General features: G+C 41.4%; 2 protein-coding genes across 8 annotated transcripts in view; both read left to right on the plus strand.

Annotated features, from left to right (window-relative positions):
- Nucleotides 1-15,828, plus strand: part of OGT (O-linked N-acetylglucosamine (GlcNAc) transferase) — a 76,427-nt gene extending 60,599 nt beyond the window's left edge. For all 5 annotated transcript variants that reach the window (XM_038415170.2, XM_038415171.2, XM_043492754.1 and 2 more), the window contains 5 exons: nt 1-168; nt 9,262-9,414; nt 12,425-12,677; nt 12,975-13,098; nt 14,807-15,828. In XM_038415170.2, coding sequence (XP_038271098.1) covers nt 1-168; nt 9,262-9,414; nt 12,425-12,677; nt 12,975-13,098; nt 14,807-14,981 — 873 coding nt within the window. In that variant the 3' untranslated portion in view covers nt 14,982-15,828. The remainder of the gene's footprint in view (nt 169-9,261; nt 9,415-12,424; nt 12,678-12,974; nt 13,099-14,806) is intronic.
- A 1,357-nt stretch (nt 15,829-17,185) lies between these two features.
- The window catches only part of GCNA (germ cell nuclear acidic peptidase), a 54,447-nt gene continuing 45,163 nt past the window's right edge, over nt 17,186-26,469 (plus strand). Inside the window, exons 1-5 of one of the 3 annotated variants that reach the window (XM_038417502.2) lie at nt 17,186-17,438; nt 17,677-17,815; nt 21,603-21,657; nt 24,451-24,497; nt 24,890-24,953. In XM_038417502.2, coding sequence (XP_038273430.1) covers nt 17,409-17,438; nt 17,677-17,815; nt 21,603-21,657; nt 24,451-24,497; nt 24,890-24,953 — 335 coding nt within the window. In that variant the 5' untranslated portion in view covers nt 17,186-17,408. Of the gene's footprint in view, nt 17,439-17,569; nt 17,816-21,602; nt 21,658-24,450; nt 24,498-24,889; nt 24,954-26,469 lie in introns of those variants that run through there. The other 2 variants (XM_038417501.2, XM_038417503.2) reach the window with 2 other exon arrangements.

Raw genomic sequence — 26,469 nt, forward strand, 5'->3', positions numbered from 1 at the left:
ATGAAGTGCCCTGATAGTGGAGACAATGCAGACAGCAATGCTGCCCTCAATATGCCAGTCATTCCTATGAATACAATTGCAGAAGCTGTGATTGAGATGATTAATCGTGGACAAATTCAGATAACAATCAATGGATTCAACATTAGCAATGGACTAGCAACTACACAGGTGAGGCCAAGTAGGATAGAAAACTGTTTTTCTCCTCCCTCTTTATTCCCTTGTAATTTCTCTTCCCTCCATCTTGAATCAATATTTTATTTTTTTCTCATAATATAAATTAATCCCTTGAGGTTTTTAAATGATTTTGTTAATCTTCTTTGAATTTTCTTCATTTTAGCTACCTGTTGTGAAAAAGGGGACAAACAGAATGCAGATTTCTGGGTCTGATCATGCCAGTGCTGTGTAACTGGACAAATTATATATTTTGCCTCTCCATATGCAGTTCCAAATCACATTAGTTCTTCTTGCCAGATCACGTTGCAAGCTCATATCTAATTACTCTCTCAATCTTCCCACTTAAACTGTTTTAAACATTGTCGTACTGCTGTCTTAATTTGCATTTTTTCAGATGTAATGTTTTTCTGCCCATATTTCTAAAGTCTCTGGGTTCCATTATATCTTCAGAACACTTCTGAATTACCATCGTGTGTGAATTTTCTTAAGTCTTCCAAATGATTAAAGATGTAATATGACTGGATGTAATTAATTGAAGCACCCCACTAGATAAACCTCAACTGGATACATAATTTTCTTTGTTCCTTGTTTATGGCCCTCTAATCCGTCCTCACTATGCATGACCATGTCCTATTAAAATCAGTTGTTTTAAGTGCTGATCCTGTGCTTATTGCTGTACAAGACCAATGTACATATAGACCTTGCTCCAAGGAATTTGCTATCTAAAACAGATAAGAAAACAGAGGAACTACAAGAGATTGCAAGATAGTGTATTTTAAATTTTAAGTGGCCTCTGCACATTCCCACACTTGGGATATGTTGGTGGTGTAGCTTGGACTGATGGAACCTTCTAATAGCAATGTCTAGTGGAACATGCTTGTGCCTTCAGAACCATAAGGGAAGGAGCAGAACATTAGACTATGAAAGGGGTTGTGGCACACTGTCCACCTCAGTTCCTTCTAACCCTGGTAACAGATGGACCCAGCAACCTAGCTGGGTCCTTGGACCCACATTTGCACAAGAGCATCATTCCTGGGGTCAGTGCTGCCTTATTTTGCTTAGTTATTTTCTTGTGGTTTTTTTTAACAAAATACCCTGGCAAATATCATCAGTTCTGACACACATTGGAACCATAGATGGAGAAACCATAGTTCAAGAGAGATGCCTCTTGCTCTGCTGCTTTTCCTAATACAAATGCATATGTGCATTGTTTGGCTTCCTTTGAGGAAGGTCATTTGCCTTCTCATTGTTCCATATGCAGCTACTTCTCACTCTGGGCGAGAAAGGAGCATCAGAATCCTCTCCAAGCTGTATCATTGCAGGAAGCATTAGTGGGTAAACCTTCTGGTTCCAAAACACAGTGATAAGCCAGAACATAAGAACGGCCATACAGGGTGAGACCAAAGGTCCATCCAGCCCAGTATCCTGTCTACCAACAGTGGCCAATACCAGGTGCCCCAGAGGGAGCGAACCTAACAGGTTATGATCAAGTGATCTCTCTCTTGCCATCCATCTCCACTCTCCGACAGAGGCTAGGGACACCATTCCTTACCCATCCTGGCTAATAGCCATTAATGGACTTAACCTCCATGAATTTGTCCAGTTCTCTCTCAAACCCTGTTATAATCCTAGCCTTCACAACCTCCTCAGGCAAGGAGTTCCACAGGTTGACTGTGTGCTGAGTGAAGAAGAACTTACTTTTATTTGTTTTAAACTGGCTGCCCATTAATTTCATTTGGTGGCCCCTAGTTCTTATATTATGGGAACAAGTAAATAATTTTTCCTTATTCACTTTCTCCACACCACTCATGATTTTATATACCTCTATCATATACTCCCTTAGTCTCCTCTTTTGCAAGCTGAAAAGTCCTTGCCTCTTTAATCTCTCCTCATATGGGACCCGTTCCAAATCCCTAATCATTTTAATTGCCCTTTTCTGAACGTTTTCTAATGCCATATCTTTTTTGAGATGAGGGGACCACATCTGTACGCAGTATTCAAGATGTAGGCGTACCATGGATTTCTATAAGGGCAATAAGATACTCTCCGTCTTATTCTCTCTCCCTTTTTTAATGATTCCTAATATCCCGCTTTGCTTTTTTTTTTTTTTTTTTTTTACTGCCGCTGCACACTGCGTGGACGTCTTCAGAAAGCTATCCATGATGACTCCAAGATCTTTCTCCTGATTAGTTGTAGCTAAATTAGCCCCCATCATATTGTATGTATAATTGGAGTTATTTTTTCCAATGTTCATTACTTTGTATTTATCCACGTTAAATTTCATTTGCCACTTTTTTACCCAAGCACTTAGTTTTGTGAGATCTTTTTGAAGTTCTTCAGTCTCCTTTGGTCTTGACTATCTTGAGCAGTTTAGTATCATCGGCAAACTTTGCCACCTCACCATTTACTCCTTTCTCCAGATCATTTATGAATAAGCCGAATAGGATTGGTCCTAGGACTGACTCTTGGGGAACACCACTAGTTACCCCTCTCCATTCTGAAAATTTACCATTTATTCCTACCCTTTGTTCCCTGTCTTTTTTTTTAAACCAGTTCTTAATCCATGAAAGTATCTTCCCTCTTATCCCGTGATAACTTAATTGACGTAAGAGCCTTTGGTGAGGGACCTTGTCAAAGGCTTTCTGGAAATCTAAGTACACTATGTCCACTGGATCCCCCTTGTCCACATGTTTGTTGACCCCCTCAAAGAACTCTATTAGTAAGTCATGATCTCCCTTTACAGAAACCATACTGACTTTCGCGTAACAATTTATGTTCTTCTATGTGTCTGTGACAATTTTATTCTTTACTATTGTTTCAACTAATTTGTCCGGTACTGATGTTAGACTTACCAGTCTGTAATTGCCAGGATCACCTCTAGAACCCTTCTTAAATATTGGTGTTACATTAGCTATCTTCCAGTCATTGGGTACAGTATCTGATTTAAAGGACAGGTTACAAACCATAGTTAATAGTTCCACAATTTCACATTTGAGTTTTTTCAGAACTCTTGGGTGAATGCCATCTGGTCCTGGTGACTTGTTACTGTTAAATTTCTCAGTTAATTCCAGTACTTGAAGAAGAGCCTCCACTCAGACCCCTGATGGGATTAAAAAGCCTGATAATGTCCCATTTCAGGCATTTGCCTCTGTGCCTGGAACAAAACCTAAGGTCCCAGTCATTGTGCATATGTAAAGATTAGATCCAACCAAACATGCTTTAAAATCAGCTGGTTTGGATAACTTGCATCCAAGAGTTTAAAAAGATCTGGCTGAAGAGCTTGCTGGACTGTAATGTTGATTTCCCCCCTCATCCTCCCCATAAGTGATGGAACACTAGGGAAATTCTAGAAGACTGGAAGAATGCAAGTTTGTGCTGATATTTAAAAAGGGTAAAGGGGATGACCCAGGTAATTACAATCCTGTCAGTCTGACATTAATCCCAGACAAGATAATGGAGTGGCTGATATGGAACTTGATTTAATCAAGAATTAAAGGAGGGTAATATAATTAATACCAGTCAACATTGGTTTATGGAAAATAGATTCTGTCAAACTATCTATTTTTTTCTTAAATTATACTAATCTTGAAAAAGAAGTTGATATGATATACTTAATCAAAATGTCATGGAGTACCAAGTCAAATGCCTTACAGAAGTTTAAGAATTTAGAACAATACAAAATTAACATGGCACACATTAAATGGATTAAAAGGTGGTTAACTGATAGCTCTTAAAATGTAATTGTAAATGGGGGATCATCATCGAGCAACTGCTTTTGCAAAGTGGTCCTGTAGGGATCCGTTCTTGGACCTGTGCTGTTTAAAACTTTCATCAATGACCTGGAAGAGAACATAAAATCATAACTGATAGTTTACAGATGACACAAATTAGAGTGGTAAATGATGGGCCACTGAAAGAGTGATCTGGATTGCTTGGCAAGCTAGGTGTAAGTAAACATGTTTTAATATGGCTAACTGTACATGTATCTAGGAACAGAGTGTAGGCTATACTTACAGGATGAAGGACACTATCCACCTTAACCCCACAATCTTTTTCAGTCACTGCTTCCTAGGATAAACAGTTGAGTAACACTGTGGCCAAAACAGCTAATATGCATTTGGCACTGGTGTGACCACTGCTGCATCCAGTTCTGGTATCCTCCTTGAATTGTGGATGTTGATAAATTAGCGAGGGTTCAGAGAAGAACCAGGAGAATCCTTAAAGCTTAGAAAATATACCTTTTATAGTGAAAGACATAAGGAGCTCAGTCTACTTATATCAACAAAGAAAAGATTAAGGGGCAACATGATGAGTCTTTTAGTATCTATGTGGGGAACAAATATTTGATCATGGATTCTTCAGTCTGACGAAGGTCAGTCTAGATCAGGGGTTCTCAAACTGGGGGTTGGGACCCCCGGGGGTCACAAGGTTATTACATGGGGGGTTGCAAGCTGTCAGCCTCCACACCAAACCCCACTTTGCCTCCACCATTTATAATGGTATTAAGTATATTTAAAAGTGTTTTTAATGTGTAAGGGGGGTCGTTTGCTATGTGAAAGGGGTCACCAGTACAAAAGTTTGAGAACCACTGGTCTAGATCCAAACGTCAAGATTCAATGTCTGGAAGTTAAAGATAGACAAATTCAGATTGGAAAATAAGATGTAAATTTTTAACAATAAGGGTAACTATCCAGTGGAACAGTTTTACCTACAGTTGTGGTGGATTCTCCATCTGTTTTTAAATCAAGATAAGATTTTTTTTTAAAGATGTATGCTCTAGTTCAGAAGGAATTATTTTGGGGGAAATTCTATGGTCTTTGTTATGTAGGAGGTTAGACACTGAATTTTGGCTTTTCATATAATTAAGCCATTGTTATAACTCATAGAAAACACCTCAAATCCACACTTACACAGAATCAAACCACTCATGGTGTAACATCTTTTCTTGGATCGGGGAGCTACAGATTGTAATCAGCACTCTGTTCCAACATTTCAGACTGGAAGACCGCCTTCCTTATATGGCATGAGGTAATACTAGCCTTGTCTAAGGTTTTGCCCTGGATTTAAAAGGGCTGAAGAAAGGCAGCCATCTCCCAAAATGGTTCAAGGGAAGTGCCCTGCATCTGGGGTCTCTTGTCTGGATCAGTTGCTATGTCCAGTGTTGAGGGAACAGTCTCCTTTACTTGTCAGCTGTTCAGATATAGATGCTATCTCTGTTTCCCTCTTTTGTTTTTTATATTTCCCTCCCCCCATCACTGTAGTATCTTAGCTCTTCACAGTCTTTAATGTAGTTATTCTTACATCCCCCTCTGGGGTAAAGAGGAGTTAAGTGGCTTGCCCAAGGTCACACAGGAAGTCTTTAGCAGAGCAAGGAATTGAACTTGGGTCTCCTAGTCCTAGGCTAGTGCTCTAACCACTGGACCATCCTTCCCCTTTGGACCTGAATGTTTAAACTTTGCAACATAGCAATGTGAATTCATCATACTCTTTCCTTCCAGAAGATATACTACAATTTTGTGAACTTTTAAAAGTAGGACTGCTGTATTGAAGAGTGTTATGAACATACCTGTACTTCACCCAGAAGTGTTTCGATTGGATTTGACTAAATGGGGCCATGGAAGCATCCTCTGTTAATATAGGAATATATCTAATCTGTAAAAAGAAAAGGAGTACTTGTGGCACCTTAGAGACTAACAAATTTATAAGAGAGCATAAGCTTTCGTGAGCTACAGCTCACTTCATCGGATGCATCCGATGAAGTGAGCTGTAGCTCAAGAAAGCTTATGCTAATAAATTTTAGTCTCTAAGGTGCCACAAATACTCCTTTTCTTTTTGCGAATACAGACTAACACGGCTGCTACTCTGAAAGAAATGAGGATTTCACATCCCAGCTATTGATGATTGAGTTCTTGCCAGATAGGATGCTATCAGACTAAGTTTCCTTTTACATCTTCTAGGCACTTCCCTTTCTCTGGAGGTGATGGGCATTATCAGGACAGGATTGTATTCCTAATGGCCCAATAGCACCTTATTTCAGTGTTACTAGTTTGGAATGTGAGGATCTGACCATTCGCTTCCCAGTTTATGGCTGCCTCTGCTGCTTTGCCAAAGGTCTTAGCCTAAGAACGGGGCCTCAGACTGTCACAGTAAGAGAAAGCCCTCTTGCACTGGCAGACAGTGATTTTGATTCTTTCTTTTATACCTCTATAACTAGCCAAGTGGTGATAATACATCTAAATTCTTAGCGTATAGGTCTTTACAGACAGGCCTGAATATCTATATCCTAACACACCATGAATACATTTCTAGTGTGTGAACGTGCAGCTATCCTCTCAAAGTATTTTGGTTACAAGTGAGTAACCTTCCTTTTCCTCATATTTGACATAACTTGAATAAACTCTTCAGGTAAAAATAACCAGGAGTCTGGTAGTACCTTAAAGACTAACAAGATTTATTAGGGCATAAGCTTTCATGGGTAAAACACCACATCAGATGCATGGAGTGAAAATTACAGATGCAGGCATTATATAATCACACATGAAGGGACGGGAGTTACCTCACAAGTGGAGAACCAGTGTTGACAGGGCCAATTCGATCAGGGTGGATGTAGTCCACTCCCAATGATACATAAGGTGGTGTCATTCCAGGAGAGGCAAAGCTGTTTTTGTAATGAGCCAGCCACTCCCAGTCCCTATTCAAGCCCAAATTAATGGTGTTAAATTTGCAAATTAATTTTAGTTCTGCTGTTTCTCCTTGAAGTCTGTTTCTGAAGTGTGTTTTTTTTTTTTTTTTTTGTTCAAGTATAGCTACTTTTAAATCTGTTATAGAATGTGAGGGTAACTCCCGTCCCCGTTTTCCAGGATAGTTGTAGATCATTGATTATGTGCTGGAGAGGTTTTAGCTGGGGGCTGTACGTGATGTCCAGTGTTCTGTTGTTTTCCATTTAGCCACCAATGCCATGAGGCAGTGTGCCTCAGTTTCCCCTTCTACATAGCAGCATGGGCCTGTTATGCTTTTGCTGCTGTGCCAAGCTTCCAGTCTGTTTACAGGTATAGGCTGAAAAGTAACATACTTTTGGGGCTGTCTTGTCACCATCCCTAGCATGTACAACACTTTTTTTTCCACAAATCAAGTATGTCCCACATCTTTAAAGCATTAACCACTAGTATTAACTCCTTTGTTTTATCCCATGGATGAATTAGCAAAAGACACAAGATTAACAGCAAATCTACGGTGGACAGGCTTTGTACACACGATTTAGTTTAGTGTCTACTGCATTTTCCCAGTTCTTTGTGCCCCCAGTACGCACTGTGATGCAGATTCTTCTGCCTCTTTGGAGAAGGCTTTTAATTCAGGCATGTGTTTGGGGCTTTGGCAGGGAAAGGGAGTACTGCAAGCATGCCTGCCCTTGGCCCCTCCCTCTAGAATTTCTCTGAGCTGGGCTCCACTCCCTTGTGAAGTTTCACCCATACACACATTTTTTCCCTTCGGTCTTGGAGAGAGAGCTTCATCTTTTATAAGTGTAGCAAGAACAACCATCTTTTAATGGAGTGCTTTGGATTGGTAAAACCCCTTTGGACGCCCCACTTTCTGTTCCCAAAAGGTCAGCTGGATGAACTCCCCCCTCCTGGAAATCTGACCTCCAGTTTTCCCTTAATGGAAATATACTTATGAATGTATATATGACATAACTAGAATGTGTTTTATGCTACATATGCCATGTAACATGTCTCTGTACAGGTTATGATCTACTGAATCTATTAATCCTATTTGTATACATGTATCATTTTGGTATTCGAAGTTATGAATATTGGCTGCATACTTTGATTCTGAGTTGGCTTTAGTGAAGCAGTTGGTCAGCTTCCTGAGAAAAGACTATTCTCAGTAAGTGCCCAGTCAAGAAGCCCTTAAGCCAACAATGAACTTGGACAGGTTTCAGAGCAGCCGTGTTAGTCTGTATTCGCAAAAAGAAAAGGAGTACTTGTGGCACCTTAGAGACTAACAAATTTATTAGAGCATAAGCTTTCGTGAGCCGGAGACGCCAATCCACATCTGGGCTTTCCCAGGAATGTGGCTTGGCTGGTAAAGAACTCAGTAATGCATGGACATATGACTTGCCCAGGTGACTCCAAAACTCCATTTTGTAGCTGGACTTTGCATAGGAGAGAGGAGAGGGTCTCCATCCACAAGAGTGAGTCTATTTAAACCCCTGGGAGACACCTCCATTTTGTCTTCAGCTGGGTAAAGAGAGAGCTTCTCCACCCCCAAAGATAACTGAAAGAAACTGGAACAAAGAACAGTATCTACAGGGGGTGTGAGTAATTGCTGGACCCAGACTAGAAGGACATTAATCTGTAAAAGGAAGCTTACTGGAACTGGTGAGGTTTTTATCTGTATTCAGTTTGATTAGATATAGACTTGCGTGTTTTGCTTTATTTTGCTTGGTAATTCACTTTGTTCTGTCTGTCACTACTTAGAACCACTTAAATCCTACTTTCTGTATTTAATAAAATCACTTTTTACTTATTAACCCAGAGTATGTATTAATACCTGGAGGGCAAACAGCTGTGCATATCTCTCTATGTATAAGCTTTATATAGGGTAAGATGGATTTATTTAGGGTTTGGACCCCATTGGGAGTTGGGCATCTGAGTGTCACGGACAGGAACACTTCCTAAACTGCTTTCAATTAAGCCTACAGCTGTTAGGGGACATGGTTCAGACCTGGGTCTGGGTTTGCAGCAGGCTAGCGGGTCTGGCTCAAACCAGGCAGGGCACTGAAGTCCTAAGCTGCCAGGGCAGGAAAACAAGAGCAGAAGTAGTCTGGACACATCAGATGGCAGCTCCCAGGGGGTTTCTGTGATCTAACCCATCACAGCCCTAATAAATCTGTTAGTCTTTAAGGTGCCACCAGATTCCTTGTTTTTGTGGATACAGAATAATACAGCTACCCCCTGATACTTAACTCTTCAGGTAAGAATTCATGCTATTAAACACCTTACTGGAGTATTTCATTAGGTATCCTGTGGTCTGAGTTTCAGTGCTCTAAATTAGCTGTATAGTTGAACTTTCTTATGTTCTTCCTAGATTAACAACAAGGCAGCAACTGGAGAAGAGGTTCCACGTACCATCATTGTTACCACCCGCTCTCAGTATGGGTTACCAGAGGATGCTGTTGTGTACTGTAACTTTAACCAGCTATATAAGATTGACCCTTCCACTTTACAGATGTGGGCTAATGTGAGTAGTTACGTTTGCTACAAAGTCTCAGATCAGATCTCCATAATTTGACTGCTGTCTTGTTTACAGGAATGGTTTTAAAACGAGCAGCAGATCTTTAACTTAAATTGCCCCTATTCAGGTCAGGGAAAGACTTCTTCAGTTTCCTTGCATGGTTTGTTGAGACTGTGTTTATTTGGGATGAACCTTTTTGAATCCTTACAACATTCTCCGGAATAGGGGATTGGATAATAATGGGATTTGGAATCTCTTTGGATCTCATTATAAATCTGATCTGAGTTGAGTGAAAATTGTTACACTTCTGACAGTTTTTTTTCATAGGCATTGTATAATCTGTTTAGTCCTGTCCAGTTTACACCACAACTGGCACTTATTTGCACCATTATCTGTGCTCTTGTCTGACAAGTCAACCATTAGATGGGTACAGAGGCTGAACATCTCACTTCAGGTCAGAGTGACAGGGAATGGATCACTTGATTACCTGTTCTGTTCATTCCCTCTGATGCACCTGAGATTGGCCACTGTTGGAAGGACACTGGGCTAGATGGACCCTTGGTCTGACCCCAGTATGGCTGTTCTTATGTTGAGGCATACTGATGAGGCACTGTAAGGAAGCTTCGCACTGTTGATAAATGCAAAGTAACGCACATTGGAAAACATAATCCCAACTATACATATAAAATGATGGGGTCTAAATTAGCTGTTACCACTCCAGAAAGAGATCTTGGAGTCATTTTGGATAGTTCTCTGAAAACATCCATTCAATGTGTAGCAGCAGTCAAAAAAGAAAACAGAATGTTGGGAATCATTAACGGATAGATAAGACAGAAAATATTATATTGCCTCTATATAAATCCATGGTATACCCACATCTTGAATACTGTGTGCAGATGCGGTCGCCCATTCTCAAAAAAGATATATTGGAATTGGAAAAGGTTCAGAAAAGGGCAATAAAAATTATTAGGGGTATGGAACAGCTACTGTATGAGGAGAGATTAATAAAACTCGGACTCTTCAGCTTGGGGAATATGATATGATAGCGGTCTATAAAATCATGACTGGTGTGAAGAAAGTAAATAAAGAAATATTATTTACTCCTCGTAACACAAGAACTAGGGGCCACCAAATGGAAATTAATAGGCAGCAGGTTTAAAACAAACACAAGGAAGTATTTTTTCACACAACACACAGTGAACCTGTGGAACTCCTTGCCAGAGGATGATAAGGCCAAGGTAACAGGATTCAAAAATGAATTAGATAAATTCATGGAGGATAGGTCCATTAATGGCTATTAGCCAGGATGGGCAAGGATGGGGCCCTAGCCTCTGTTTGCCAGAAGCTGAGAATGGGCAACAGTGGATAGATCACTTGATAATTCCCTGTTCTGTTCATTCTGGGGCACCTGGGATTGGCCACTGTCGGAAGACATGATATTGGGCTAGATGGACCTTTGGTCTGCCAAGTATGGCTGTTCTTATGCACTACTGCATAATGCTCCCTGTAAATAAATTGGAAACTTCAGTCTCTAAGGCTGTGACTCCAGCATTTTCACTAACACTAAATTCACCTTGTCATTTCATCTGCTGTGGGTACACACCCCTTTATGCTGCCGTTTGTCTTATTAAAATTAACTGGCAAACGTTACTTCCACCCAAACTGTGGTACAAAAGCGAAATGAGAGGTGCATGCTGTATGCACTTTAGGTCATATTCCAGAAGTTTGCACTTACAGTTTGAAGCATTGTGTGACTGACTTTGACTTTGACAGTGAGGCATTTCACAAATCCAGTTTTTTTCAGTCTTTCCTTGTAGGTCATGTTGTCTAGACCTTTAATCCTTTTTGTTGTTCTTCCTCTTCCTTCTTGACTTCCTCTAGTTCTGAAGTTCTCAAAATTCATTGCACTGCGACCCCCTTCTGACAACAAAAATTACTAGCTCACCCTGGGAGAGGGAACTGGAGCCGAGGCCCAAGCCTTTCCAATGGAGCGTGGGGGTGAGGAAAGAGAGGTGTGAATCCCTTGGGCTTCGGCTTCAACCTGTTCCCAGGAGTTGCCAGCCCAGGAGACCCCATTTAAACAGGGTTGCCACCCACTTTGGGTTCCCAGCCCACAGTTTGAGAACCTCTGCTCTAGTTTGTCCACATCTTTCCCCAACTGTGGTTACTAGAACTGCACACAGCACTCCAGCTAAAACCTTATCAATCAGTACTGAGTAGAGTGGAAGAATTACATCTTCTGTCTTGCTTACAGCACTCCTGCTAATAGATCCCATAATGTTGTTTGCTTGTTGTACCAACAGTATTACATTGTTTCATATTTAATACTGTCGCAAAACAAGCAAACGTCATTCTGGGATGTATTAGCAGGGGTCTTGCAAGCAAGACAAGATAGCACTGATTGAAGATACCTCAGCTGGAGTGCTGTGTGCAGTTCTGGGTACCACAGTTGGGGAAAGATGTAGGGAAGTCAAGAGGGAGAGCAACAAAAAGGATTAAATGTCTAGAAAACATGACCTACAAAGCAAGGTTAAACAAACCCAATTTTTTCTATCTGGAGAAGAGAAGATTGAGAGGGGACCTAAGTCATCAAGTACATAAAAGGTTGTTATAAAGAGGAGTGTGGTAAATTGTTCTCCTTAACCACTGAAGACTGGACAAGAAGCAATGGGCTTAAATTGCAGCAAGGGAGATTTAGATTAGACATTAGGAAAAAACTTCCTAACCATCAGGGTAGTTAAGCACTGGAACACATTACCTAGGGAGGTTGTGGAATCTAAGTCACTGGAGGCTTTTAGGAACAGGTTAGACAAACACCTGTCAGGAATGATCTGGATAGTACTTAGACCTGCCTCAGTGCAGAGGACTGGATTAAATGACCTATCAAGGGCCCTTCCAGTCATACATTTCTATGATTTCCTGCCACTATTTGCTTGTTCTGATCTATCCAGGAGGGTGATGCTTCTGAATATTTTTTACACACTTACCCTTTATTTTCTTCCTGGTTTGGTTGTAGATTCTGAAGCGAGTTCCAAACAGCGTATTATGGCTGTTGCGTTTCCCAGCTGTAGGAGAACCCAATATTCAACAATATGCACAGAACATGGGCCTTCCCCAGAACCGAATCATCTTCTCTCCTGTTGCTCCCAAAGAGGAACATGTGCGGAGGGGCCAGTTGGCTGATGTTTGTCTAGATACTCCACTTTGTAATGGGCACACTACTGGGATGGATGTACTCTGGGCTGGGACTCCCATGGTTACTATGCCAGGTAATGTCTCTGGGAAACAAGATTGTAGTCACATGGTGACAATTCATATTAAATTTGTTATAGACCTTCAATCCTTCTTGTTTTTATTTTGATCTTGTATATGTAAATATCTAGTGTGAAGAGTTCATAGATAGTAAAGAAATTAGGTGCATCCCAGTTCTAGCTAGTGAGCAGGCTTTCCAGAACAGATAGTCAGTCTAGCAACCTTCCCTTGTGTTTTTTCTCAGGCAGGAGAAAAAAATTAAACTGTAAAGCATCAAGAAGTATTGGTTATCACTTTCTTTTCTCTTTTTACAGGGGAAACTCTTGCATCACGGGTTGCTGCCTCCCAGCTTACTTGCCTTGGTTGTCTTGAACTTATTGCTAAGAGTAGACAAGAATATGAAGATATTGCTGTGAAACTGGGAACTGATCTAGAATAGTAAGTAAATCCAGTTTGGAGGATGAAATGAAGATCTAGAACAGTAAGGCACCATTATTGGGGATAGTGAGTGTTAGGAAGCAAAATGGAATAAACATAAACAGCTATAAGCAGTGAGGCATGTCATTACTTTCGTTCTACTGAACTTATTCTGACAAAGTTACCAGTTGTTTGTTACCTTCGGAGCTGACTGACCTCCAGGGTTTTGAAGAAGCCACTAAACTGCTTTGCTGATGAGGAAGTAAGGTCTGTGCTCATTGGAATAAGGAACTGGGCTAGAATTTGTATCCACAGTGTGTCCTGAGGGAATTACCTCCTCTTCTCCTCCCTGGTTTAGCTGCCTGCCTACTCTGTTGGGGATCTAGTATCCTCGTACCAGGAAGCAGCAGAAGGGAACAATATATACCTTCGATAGAGGCCAGGGTTGGAGGCAAAGGAGTGGGGAGGGAATTCTTTCACAGACCCCAGAGCTCCATGCTGAAGATAGTGGGTGGGATGTGTGTGACAGGCTGCTTTCTCGGGGAGGGTTGAGCTCTTTAAATAGCAATAATAGGTCCTAGGAAGGCAGATGTGGAAGGGAGCTATACTAGAATGGGATATGGCATGTTCGGATGGGTGAGTATCATGAAATGCCCAAATTATGCACTTGTCCTCCCTAAAAATACTTGGCACTTTACATGTTCAGATCACTACACAATCATTGACTAGCTCTCCCAGCATTGAGGAACCCTCAACATATTCCCTATGAAGTAATTCTAATTTTACAGATATAGAGACTGAGATTGAGCATCATGTGCAGGATATCACATTGAGATATCGACAGAGCTGGAATTAGAATTCAGAACTTCCTTAATCCTAACCTTGTAATCGCTGCTCCTGTTCACACTGCCTCTTGGTAGTGTATCCTTATAGTCATTGTTAATGGTCTAAGGGTTAAGGATGGACCAAATGTATTGAAATTAGACATGGGCTTTTTTTCATAGAACTTGTCTGTTTTCCCTGTTTCTGATTCCCTGTGGAGCTACAGGGAAATAAAGAACCTTCCTTCTGGAGATTACTGTTTCCTTTATAAAAAGAAAAGGAGTACTTGTGGCACCTTAGAGACTAACAAATTTATTTGAGCATAAGCTTTCGTGAGCTATAGCTCACTTCATGAAAGTTTGTGATCAAATAAATTTGTTAGTCTCTAAGGTGCCACAAGTACTCCTTTTCTTTTTGCGAATACAGACTAACATGGCTGCTACTCTGAAACCTGTTTACTTTATGAAGCTGCTGGGAGGGAGATAGGAATGCTGATATATTGAACCTTCTGCAGAAAGTAAATGCAAACAAAATGCATTTTCACTTTCCTTTCAGAAAGAAAAATCTAGACTGAAATAAAGGGGCGCTTGCAGTTGGGGAAATTCCATCTGATGGGGCTGTATTGAAGGGTTGGTGGGTCTGGTTAATTAGCATGTTGCAGTACTAATACAAATGTCCATAGCATTTTCACCTACAATGAAGAAGTTGAGTTTCTGTGAAGTTAACTGTTCCACCCTGGGGAAGGAACAACAACATGGATTTTGAGTAGAGGGATGACAGTAAAGGGATTTGCTGATGCAATGGTGTGTTGAGAGTTCTGGGTTAGTTGAGGTAATAGATCACAATAGCTGTTTGTTCCTTTGTCTGCTTCTCATCTGACTGCTTGCTTTTAACGCTCTTTGTGTAGCCTGAAGAAAATTCGTAGTAAAGTCTGGAAGCAGAGAATATCAAGTCCTTTGTTCAACACCAAACAGTACACAATGGAACTGGAACGGCTTTACCTTCAGATGTGGGATCACTACGCTGCTGGCAACAAACCAGACCATATGGTTAAGCCAATAGAGACCAATGAATCTGCATGAAGGACTCTGTGTCCAACAACTCTCCCAGAATTGAGCCTCTCAAACTCCTCTGCAAAGGAGATGGGAGCTAAAGACAGTGCATTTCTACTTAATCTGCCTGGTACTCTGTGGCTGAAGTGATACATGATGGTGATTTTGAGCACAGACAGACATACTTTGTGCATAATGGGGAGAGGCTGTAGAGATTGGGAACTTTCTATTCCATAAGGAGTTTGAAAAAGATTGAGTTGTGCACATGTGCTGTATGTTTGCAAGGCCTGGTGCTTGATGGGGAAAGTGTGAACTGTCCATCCAATTGTGATTTCATGGATTGATTCAATCTTCCTACGAATTTTTCTCCTCTTATGTGGATTGGGAATTGGAGCTTTTTAATGTTTGATTTCAGGTGTTCCTGTTGGTATATGTGCGATTCTTCCATGACATGATTTCCAACTAGTGAGTGTTGCTCCCTGCATTCACTTCTTAACTGTGCAGATTGAAAGGGCATATTTGCTGGTGTAGTCTTTTTACAGGTTTTATAAACCACTTGAGCCTATATCAGCCTTTTAATGTTTGACCTCTGTTTTGGAACTTTCTGTACTGTGTTTATTTAGATGAGAACTCAGTGCTTGGTTTAAAAAAAAAAATTCTCCTGTATCTCAGCTAATTGGCTTCGTGATGATAGCTCCTATTCTGTTGAAAAACAAAATTGGTTTAAAATTAATGCCCCCAAACTGTTCTGAAGTAAACAAACTGGTGCCAAATACAAATCCTTCAGGAATGATTGTTAATTATGTACAGAGGCACAGTCCTAGGTACTGTAGCAAGGACTTTTTTAAAATAAAGCTCTGGTTTGCCCAGTTTGATCCATTTGACCAGCGTTTCGCCTTTACTACCCTTTCTGTGCTGCTGTCAAAACAATGTTCTGGGCTGCTGGCCTTTTACCTTCCTTTCTATAGCTTGGTTTTTAAATAGTTCTATTCATTTCAGCCGAAATGAAATCCCAGGTAAGTATAGATTTTCATCTACTAAACAACTGCATCAAGTATATTAATTCTTGCAGTATAATAAGGATCACCCAGAAAGGCTTTTTTCTTAATGTGAGGGTGTCGTCATCTTTATCTCACAGATGTGTGGTAACTTGGAGGCCAAGAGCTGTATGTAAACTCTGATGCTGAGTTTTGTATTGAACAAGCATGAATTAAGTAATTTTGTTCCTAAATCTGTGCAGAGGGTCAGGGCTGCAGTTTAAATAAACCAATGTCAGTCTTGCGAAGTGTGCTACACATCTATTCAGTAACAGGTAACAATTTGTCTTTTAGTGCAGCAACAGAGAACTGTGTTCAAAGTGCTGCTTTTGATGCAACTTTTATCTAGTCTCAGTTGATGCTTTTGAATGTATCCTAGGTGATGAATGCTTAGTGTCCGATGCCTTGGTTTGCTGGTAGATTCTTACCACCTGCTAATACCTGAGCAAGAAATCTTAGGTGTCATTTTCTAACCAGAAATGGCAAGGTGGGTGAAGGAATACATTTTATTGGACCAACTTCTGGGGGTGAGAGAAACGTTAGAGACTATGTTGACACAGCACCAAAGAACCCGTGGCTAGCCTGTGCCAGAGGCTGTTTTGTTGCTGTGTAGGTACTCAGGTCGTAAGTCCTTTCCTCATGAAGAGGAGTGCTATGTAAGCTGCTCTCACTAACAGAAGTTGCTCCACTAAAAGACAGCCTAGGCCTATCACGGCTACACCCTTTCTCCATAACCAGCATGCATATTTATAAATTGTACTCTTTAAAAGCCCAGCCTTATAGCTTTGGACAACTGAAACTACCTAGTTTAAACCCATAAAACTACCTTAAGAAGTGATGCTGCAAGTTACGACACCTGAACCAAAGCTGAACTAAATCATTTAACCTTCGGGTGGCGTGCTCCCCCTCGGTGAAACTTGCTGCGGGTGCCAGTTGAGCTTTGTTCCTGGCGTGGGCTGTTGCTGCTTTCACTGCTGCTTCGCTTATTGTAACAGGCTTTTGTTTCCAGCTAACTGCCTAATAAAAAAGACATCTTATGACTGCAGCTAAAGATCACTGCAGACAACGTGTTTTTGTTGTAATCTCTGGCGACAGCGGGAGCGCTTCCCCGCGGCGGGGAAAGGGAAGGCGCGTTCCTGGGTCTCCGCGCTGGGCGCGCGCTCAGAAGCTGTGGGGCCGGGGGAGGGCGGCCAAGGGCCCCTAGAGCCGGTTCCTCGCGGGGACGGGGTCGCAGAGAGCCGGGCCCTCCCTGGCAGCGGCCGCACCCGCTGGGCTCGTCGGGGAGCTGCCGTTCGAAGTGTAGGCGCGGCTTCCCCCGGCGCATGCGCGACCAGAGCGGGAGCGTGAAGCACCGCCCCGGATGTGGTGGGGCTGAAAGGGGCGGGCCGCAGGTTTGAACGGTCGCGGGTTCCGCGCGAGGATGGCGCGTGGGCCTAGGCAGCGCGTCCGGGTGAGTGAACTATGGGGGTGAAGACCTGTCGGGGGCGGGGCGGGTGGGTGCCGAAGCTGGGCCCCGGGGGGCGCGCGCGAGGGAGGAAACTGGGGAGCGGCCCGGGGGAGCGGCCGGAGCCGGAGCCGGAGCCCTGCCGGGGAATCTCGGGGCGCGAGCCGGGACCTCCTGTAGGGGGAGGAGAAGCAGCTGGGCTCGGTTGAGGGCTAGGTCATTCTCCGTTGTTTTCCCCTTTTAGCTGGGAGCCTCCAGACCCTTGGTCAACATCCCTCAGGTTTCTAACCTTGGTCCTGATGGGGCCTCTGAACAGAGACGATTGCTCTTGTCCTCCGACACAGAGGATGACACAAGGAAACCCCCCCATGGGACTGGACAAAGTAGGTGAATTTGCAGGATTCTCTCCCATACCCTGCCAGCTTGCGAGGGGCTGAGGCAGTTGTGAGGGAAGTGAGGGCAAGAAATTAAGCGTTGCGGTGGGAGGGGCCAGTGTGTTGGAGAGGAAACTCATATGAGTGACAGCTGAAACCTGGGGAGGGCAGCGTGGAAGGTGGGAGGAGATCTGGGATTGATGGTGGGTACAAACCATTAACGCTGTAGTGTTCGTGTTTTGTTGTGTGCACTTATCCTGCAAACACCAGCTCTACAAAATAAATTATTCAATTAGAGATTTGAAGTGAGGGAAGACTTTAGAAGCTGTACATCATAACTGTATCTCGGGTAGTGATGTAAGTTCTGTCTGAAGGAGAAAATCTGAAGGCATGTTTAAAACACACGCATATACACAGTTTCAGAGTAGCAGCCGTGTTAGTCTGTATTCGCAAAAAGAAAAGGAGTACTTGAGGCACCTTAGAGACTACAGCTCACGAAAGTTTATGCTCTAATAAATTTGTTAGTCTCTAAGGTGCCACATGTACTCCTTTTCTTTTTGTGAATACAGACTAACACGGCTGCTACTCTGAGGCATCCGATGAAGTGAGCTGTAGCTCACGAAAGCTTATGCTCTAATAAATTTGTTAGTCTCTAAGGTGCCACAAGTACTCCTTTTCTTTTTGCATATACACAGTAAAACTTTTTAGGCCTTTTTGTAAAGAAGCAAAATAAAACATACCTATTTTTTATTTGTAGTTTGACAGGAAAAAGTATAGTAATAAGTTATAGCAGTATACACATTTTCTAGGGTTTTGAAGAGATCTGACTAGGTGCCTTTACTTAAACATATAAAAATAGAATATATTTTAAAGTTCATGTTTCCAAACAAAAATCTACATGAGTATCAACATTCAGCTTTCCAATAACAAACTTAATAGTAAGAAATTGTATTATACACACCAAAAAATATCCATGTGTCTTAATTGTATAACTGGAGTACTTGCATCCGATGAAGTGAACTGTAGCTCACGAAAGCTTACGCTCAAATAAATTTGTTAGTCTCTAAGGTGCCACAAGTACTCCTTTTCTTTTTTGGAGTACTTGTGGCACCTTAGAGACTAAAAAATTTATTTGAGCATAAGCTTTTGTGGGCTACAGCCCACTTCATAAGGTGCATAGAATGGAACATATCGTAAGAAGATATATATACGTACAGACAACATGAAAAGGTGGAAGTTGCCATACCAACTCTTAAGAGGCTAATTAAGATGAGCTATTATCAGCAGGAGGAAAAAAAAATTTGTAGTGATAATCAAGGTGGCCCATTTCAGACAGTTGGCAAGAAGGTGTGAGGATACTTAATATGGGGAAATAGATTCAATTTGTGTAATGACCCAGCCACTCCCAGTCTGTATTCAAGCCCAAGTTAACTGACATCCTATGTCATTCAATAAGCACACGTCATGCAAGTACAGAAGAACCTCCAAGTTAGGAACATCTCAGGAATGGAGGTTATTCGTAATTGTGAATAAAGTGTTATAGTTGTTCTTTCAAAAGTTTACAACTAAACGTTGACTTAATATTACTTCGAAACTTTGCTATGCAGTAAAGTGCTGCTTTCCCTTTTTTCTTTTTCTTTTTTTTTTTAAGTGGTTTACATTTAACACAGTACTATACTGTATTTGCACTTTTTTTTAATCTCTGCTGTTGCCTCCAAATGAGGTGTGTGGTTGACTGGTCAGTTCGTAACTCTGGTGTTCGTAACACTGAGGTTCTACTGTATGGCATTTTATTCTAAATAGTGTAGTGAGAGAGGTACAATGAACATCAACTTGCACAAAACACCTTGCTGCACTTGCAGCACCTAAATAATAAGGTTACAAACAATAACTTACCTAAAAGACACTCTCTACTATAAATTATTTCCTCTTAAATTCCTTCAATATCAAACACAACACTAACATCTACTAAAAAACTGTGCCTTCTAATGCAACACCGTGCTAATTCAATATTCTGAACAAGTCAGAAACATCAGTTTCTATCTACTTCATGTAGTCAGTTAAAAGTCACACTAAGTGGAGGTGGAGGGAACAAGTACAGTATGTTTGGGGTAGGTGAAGTAATGTGCAGAGGCAAAATCATGGTTAAACAAAATGAGACCCTCTCATACTCCGTGATGGGACAGTATAAAAACCTGAAATTAATAGACTGGTTATAGGTTGCAAAGGATATCTGAGATTTAACTAGAGATTTACTGGCATGTTTATGGCTGTGTGGTGGAATATTCAGTTGAGCATCCTTAACTGTTTTTAATAGTTTGTTTTATTCAAACAGAGCCACCAAAACATGCAATATGCTTTGTAGACATAATGACAGATGTCTACTTTGGAAGAGTTTGCAGTCAAAGTTCCTAGTATTGCTACATGAGTAGTCCGATCAAACTTAATGTGACTACTCACTTATGTAGCATACTGATCTTATGTAATTGTCTGCAGTAGCAGGGCCTACGTAAGTGACACAGAGACAAAGGGAAGAGAACACATGTTATGGGGAACATCTACATATTTCCACTCATGGAATTCAAGTCATCTGCCAAAGACTGCAGCTTCAAGGAAATTCAGAGCTGTCTATTCTGTCATACAGTAATCCTTTAGTGTATCTAGTTCCAGCTAGTTCCTCCCCCCCCCAGTATAGACTTATGGTAATTTTACCCTTTTTTGGTGTGTACCAACCAATAACCCCCCCCCCACACACACACACACAAAGGCTTCAAACAGTGTACCTGCTGCCCTGGGATAAGGTGTTTTGTTTTGTTTTGTTCAGGTTGCCCATTCCACCAACTCTGTAGTCTGGGAGAAGTGCACCCCCCCAGACAGATATGATGATTATTGGGCTTATACACTGTAAACCCTTAGGGAATATCACCTTAGGCTCCAGGCCTTTCTCCTCTTGGGAATCTCTTTGGGTGAAATCAGCTGAACTGCCTGAGGTTCCAGGCAGGGGTTCATGCAGATCCTTAAACCGTCTTCCTCAGCTTCAAAACCCTCTTCTAGGTTCTATAAACTGAACTTGGCAGTGCCAGCACTGTGCTTAAAAAAACCTATATTACAAATGGGGAAAAGGGGCAGTAGATCGCTATCAATATAAATTAGAATTTATGAAGTATAGAAACTTGATAAGGGAACCCAAATAAATTGGGAGGAAAATCCATGGCTGACTGTGTTAAGGAGTTTAAATATATCAGGAAGGAAAGGAATCCTAACAGTGTTCTAGATGGAGACAGTAAAATTGTTAATGATGTAGCAAAGGCAGAAGTGTTCAGCAAATACAGAGTGAAACAGAATGATGTATTAAGGCTATTTTTAGCCGCACAAATTGACATATTTTATTGGTAATCGACCAATGAGAATCAACCTTTCCTTAGGAAAATAACTAAAAAGTACAAATGCAAAACAAAATTAAAATTGATTGTTTAACTAATGTTTCTTGCTTCCTGTTTTAAATTGCTTTGATTTAAATCAATCTATTCTGTTGGAAGTGGCTACTGAGTGGAAGATTAGTGACTGATAAGATAGTATATCCTCTCTAAACTGGAATCTCCTTGTTCTGTATTTGTACAGTGCTTAGCACAATGGGGTCCTGCCTAATGACTAGGTTGCTTAGGCACTACAGTTATACAAACGGCTTTCCTTGAAGCTGAATTTCCTTGAATAACTCCTGGCTTTAACCTCCTTGAGGCTTTCCTCCTTGTGCAGTCCTATCTGGAAAGATGATCTGTTCTGTTTTCGGTTTAAGTTATAAAGACCAAAAAGAAAGTGAATGCAGAATGCTGGCGCACAACGGATGACAGGTGAGAAAACTTTGATAAGAGATTAAAGGGCTGGTCTCTCATCTGTTCAAAAGTTTTATATTTTACTATCTTTACTATGTGATTATAAAGTTGTCTGCAGACTTGCTTTTATACAGATCTTTGTCTTGTTCTTATTTTTTCTTTAAGACCTTGTTTTTCTGTTTGGAAGAGCTTCTGCATCCTTCTCCTAAATCTGAGAGTTTGTGTTTTGGTTTTTTGTTGTTCTTTAAATACAGAACACAACAGCTGGTGGCTTTGAATGCCATACCCAGTCTTTGTGAGAGACTGGGGCACAGATGAGACCTAGCAGGCTGAATTTCAGTCCAAATACTCTGATTTAAGGTGTTGGTTTTGACCTGTAAAAGGCTGCCTATTTGAGAGAGAGAGCCGCTCTCCATGTCATAAAATCATTGGACTGGAAGGGACTGTCATCTAGTCCAGTTCCCTGCACTCAAGGCAGGACTAAGTATTATCTAGACCATCCCTGACAGGTGTTTGTCTACCCTGCTCTTAAAAATCTCCAATGATGGAGACTCCACAACCTCCCTAGGCAATTTATTCCAGTGCTTAACCACCCTGATAGTTAGGAAGTTTTTCCTAATGTTCAACCTAAATCTCCCTTGCTGCAATTTAAGCCCATAGCTTCTTGTCCTATTCTCAGAGGTTAAGAAGAACAATTTTTCTCCCTCCGCCTTGTAACAACATTTTATGTACTTGAAAACTGTTATCATGTCCCCTCTGTCTTCTCTTTTCCAGACTAAACAAACCCAATTTTTTCAATCTTCCCTCATAGGTCATGTTTTCTAGAGCGTTAATCATTTTTGTTGCTCTTCTCTGGACTTTCTCCAATTTGTCCACATCTTTCCTGAAATGTGGCACCCAGAACTGGACACAATATTCCAGTTGAAGCCTAATCGGCGTGGAATAGAGCAGAAGAATTACTTCTTGTGTTTTACTTACAACAGTCCTGCTAATACATCCCAGAATGATGTTTGGGCTTGGTTTTTTTTGGCAACAGTGTTACACTTTTGACTCATATTTAGCTTATGGTCCACTATGACCCCTCAATCACTTTCCGCATTAGTCCTTCCTAGGTAGTCATTTCCCATTTTGTATGTCATACCGCCATAGTTATGATCAGCAGAGGCATTCAAGCACGACCTCCCTTGCTTAGAGAATGCTCTGCTCTTTTTGAAGTACTGGCTTTTGAACCTATTCTCCCCATCCTTGTTTCATGTATAATAAGGCTTATCTGTTTACAAAAGCTTTTGCCAGAAGCTGATGTTACTGTGGAAGGTGAGTTTTGCTCAGGGATGCCACTGGGTTAACTGCTGGTTCTAGCTGAGGTTTTATTTTTTTTAAATTTGTCTCAAAGGTCCCTGGACTACTGCGCTGTATGATTGGGGAATGACTCATCCTACTGATTAGGAAAAGATGGTATAGAGACCACTCTTCCCCAAAGAGATCCTGGTTCTTTCTTATGACTTCTTGTGTACAGCAGGTTGAATTTTTAGCTCATCATATGTTGGCAGGTTTCTGAGATTGACATTAAATTTTCCCTTAAACCATACTGAAATCTTCTTTGAAGCATTTTCTCTTTCCATAACTTCAGAAATAAGCAGTTGGAGTTCTTATCCACTTGAAATGTAAATAACTGATTAGAGCCGATTGAAATTGGAGGGGAAAAAAATTGCAGAATATCTGTCAAAAATTTAAACTGAAATTTTCTGACCAGTTGTGATCTTGATCTGTGTAGTGTAGTCTGTCCATCTGTTCTTCGAGGAGTATCCTTATAGGTGCTCCACTGAAAGTGTGTCAGTGCCCCTGTCCTTCTAATCAGAGATTCTAGATAGCAGTGTACGTTCGGCCCGCACATGCACTCGCCCTCCCTCGAGGCTAACTAGCGCTGCGCAGGTGAACAGCCATTCTGACAACAGGGAGGCAACACTGCATATGCTGTACATTAGGAGAGCTCTGGCTTTTTATCTGGACAGGCCTAAGGACTTTAGGAAGTCTCCCAAACTCTTCCTTTAATTTGCAGAAATATCCAAGGAGTCTGCAGTATCAGCACAAATACTCTCCAAATGTGTCTCCAGCTGCATTACCCACTGTTACCCCTTGCACATAACCTGCTGCCTTCATCAGGGATCCACATGCACTCCACAAGATCCATTTCCACATAGCTCATGATTGTTAAAGATGTCCCCATCTCAGAAATCTGTAGGGAAGTGACCTAGGCTTCTGCCCATACTTTTCCAGATCATCACACAATTACCTGGTACTCTGCCTTGATGTGCCATCTTTGGCTCCACAATACTATCGTCGATAACAGATTCCACTCTGAAGCCCCACCCCTCCATGGAGAATACTGCTGTGGAGTCACCTACAGTGGAGCACCCATAGGGATGCTACTCAAAGAAGAAGAGGAAGTTACTCATCTTGTGCAGTAACAATGGTTCTTCAAGATGTGTGTCCCAAGGGTGCTCCACAACCCCCCTCCTCCCCTCTCCCTTGGAGTTCTTGCCAAGGAGCTCAACAGTAGAGAAGGAACTGAGAGTGGTTTGCCTGCACAGCACTAGTTAGCCTCAAGGAAGGGAGAGTGCATGTGCAGGCCGAACGGACACATCTACCTAAAATCTCCGATTAGAGACTCTGGGGTGCAGATAACGCCTACGGTGGAGCATCCATAGGGCGACACATCTTGAAGAGCCACCATTATTGCACAAGGTGAGTAACTTCCTCGCCTCTGAAGTGGCTGTGTTCCTCACATCTGTTTTGTGCTTTATTTTGCAGGTCTATTCTGCCCTTTTCTTCCAGTAGTGATGAAGAATTTGAAATACGTAAGTAAAGAGTGGTTAGAATGTTAATCTTGCTTTCTCAATGAGAGTTGAGAGGATGTATTCCTCATGGCTGCAAGAATATGATTTGCTTCTGGAATACCTTTTTACAGTGAATCTCTTTGTTGCAAAGCCTATCCTTTCTCCCAAGCCTTAAGGCAGGGCAAGGGTTGAATGATAAGGGCGAGGGTAGCTAAAGAACTGCTTCTGTTCTGAAGAGCTGAGAGTTTTAATTGTGAGATGAAGTAGATGTTCTAGAGACATTTGGATACTATTGGTAAAATAAAAGTGGTAAAAAATGTTGTCTATATATGCCCTTAAGGCGTGCAATGGGATCATTTTTAGAAAGCTAAAATAAATTTCCTGTAATGTAATTCTCTCACATTCTGATTTAGTTTTATCTAGAATGAAGACTCCAAAATCCCTAGCACATCAAGTCTCTAAGAAACAAAATAGCAGGTGGGTCCTGGAATTATTGAATTGTCTATAGTTAGTCAGAGAGAGACTTTTTTGTCTAATCCCTGGCAGCCAAAATGTCCCATTAATGAGTTATTTTGAATATGGAAAAATGAATTGGATCTTCTCTCATTTGCATAGGGTGTCATCATTGTCTGGAGGATTGGGCACAGGTTTAGAAGTCAACATTCTGAGTTCTGATCCTGGCTCTGCTCTTGGTCACATTGCTTCTCTTCCCTATGCCTTAGTTTTTCCACTGTAAAATAAAGATCAATAACTCATAAGGCTGTTTTTAAAACTAAAGTTTTTACAGCACTTTTAAAATGTAAAACATTACATAGATGTGAAGTTTTGTTATTTGGAGGCACACATCTCACTATTTTGTTACGGTTTTGGAGCACTGTATAGCTTGTAATGGGATATAATAGAAGATTAGGGTTGGAAGAGACCTCAGGAGGTCATCTAATCCAACCCCCTGCTCAAATGGAGCCTTTCACTGCTAACTGCTAGCTGTTTCATTGCTAACTAGATTTGGATTTACAGTTATTGTCTGACAGTCATTAGACCACTATGTGAAATGACTTGGTCTTGGTGAGTTTTATAGAGGAAGAGATGTCCATAACACTCAATCTTGACTGGTACTAATTTATTCCCATAGCTGGTAGTTTTGGTGAAGGCAGTTTTGGTGAAGTGTTGAATGATTCATGGAAACAGAACTCCCTTTTTACCAGTTGAAGTGATTCCTGCAGATTAGGAATGAGGCATATTACTGGGAGTGGAGTGTGGGGGTTTGCAATGTGGCAGCCTATATGCTGTGGATTTTTATGGATTGAGGATTTAACGGTACTGACAGCTTTGCATCTTTCACAAGTGCTAAATTCAAATTAAAGGCAACCTTTTTGGTCAACAGTGTGATTTTTTAAGTAGAATTTTATAAATTCTATCTTTATGGTTCCATATCTGTATCCCTCATTCTTGTTCCTGGATAAAGTTGCTGCTGTGCTGGGCAACACAAAATGGGGAAGAGATGGCCAGCCCTCTGTAGAGATAGAGGTGGTTAGGGACTATTTAGAAAAGCTGGACGTGCACAAGTCCATGGGGCCGGACGAATTGCATCCGAGAGTGCTGAAGGAATTGGCGGCTGTGATTGCAGAGCCCTTGGCCATTATCTTTGAAAACTCGTGGCGAACGGGGGAAGTCCCGGATGACTGGAAAAAGGCTAATGTAGTGTCCATCTTTAAAAAAGGGAAGAAGGAGGATCCTGGGAACTACAGGCCGGTCAGCCTCACCTCAGTCCCTGGAAAAATCATGGAGCAGGTCCTCAAAGAATCAATCCTGAAGCACTTAGAGGAGAGGAAAGTGATCAGGAACAGTCAGCATGGATTCACCAAGGGAAGGTCATGCCTGACTAATCTAATCGCCTTTTATGATGAGATTACTGGTTCTGTGGATGAAGGGAAAGCAGTGGATGTATTGTTTCTTGACTTTAGCAAAGCTTTTGACACGGTCTCCCACAGCA

This window comes from Dermochelys coriacea, chromosome 9 (genome assembly GCF_009764565.3).
Source record: "Dermochelys coriacea isolate rDerCor1 chromosome 9, rDerCor1.pri.v4, whole genome shotgun sequence".
Lineage (NCBI taxonomy): Eukaryota > Metazoa > Chordata > Testudines > Dermochelyidae > Dermochelys > Dermochelys coriacea.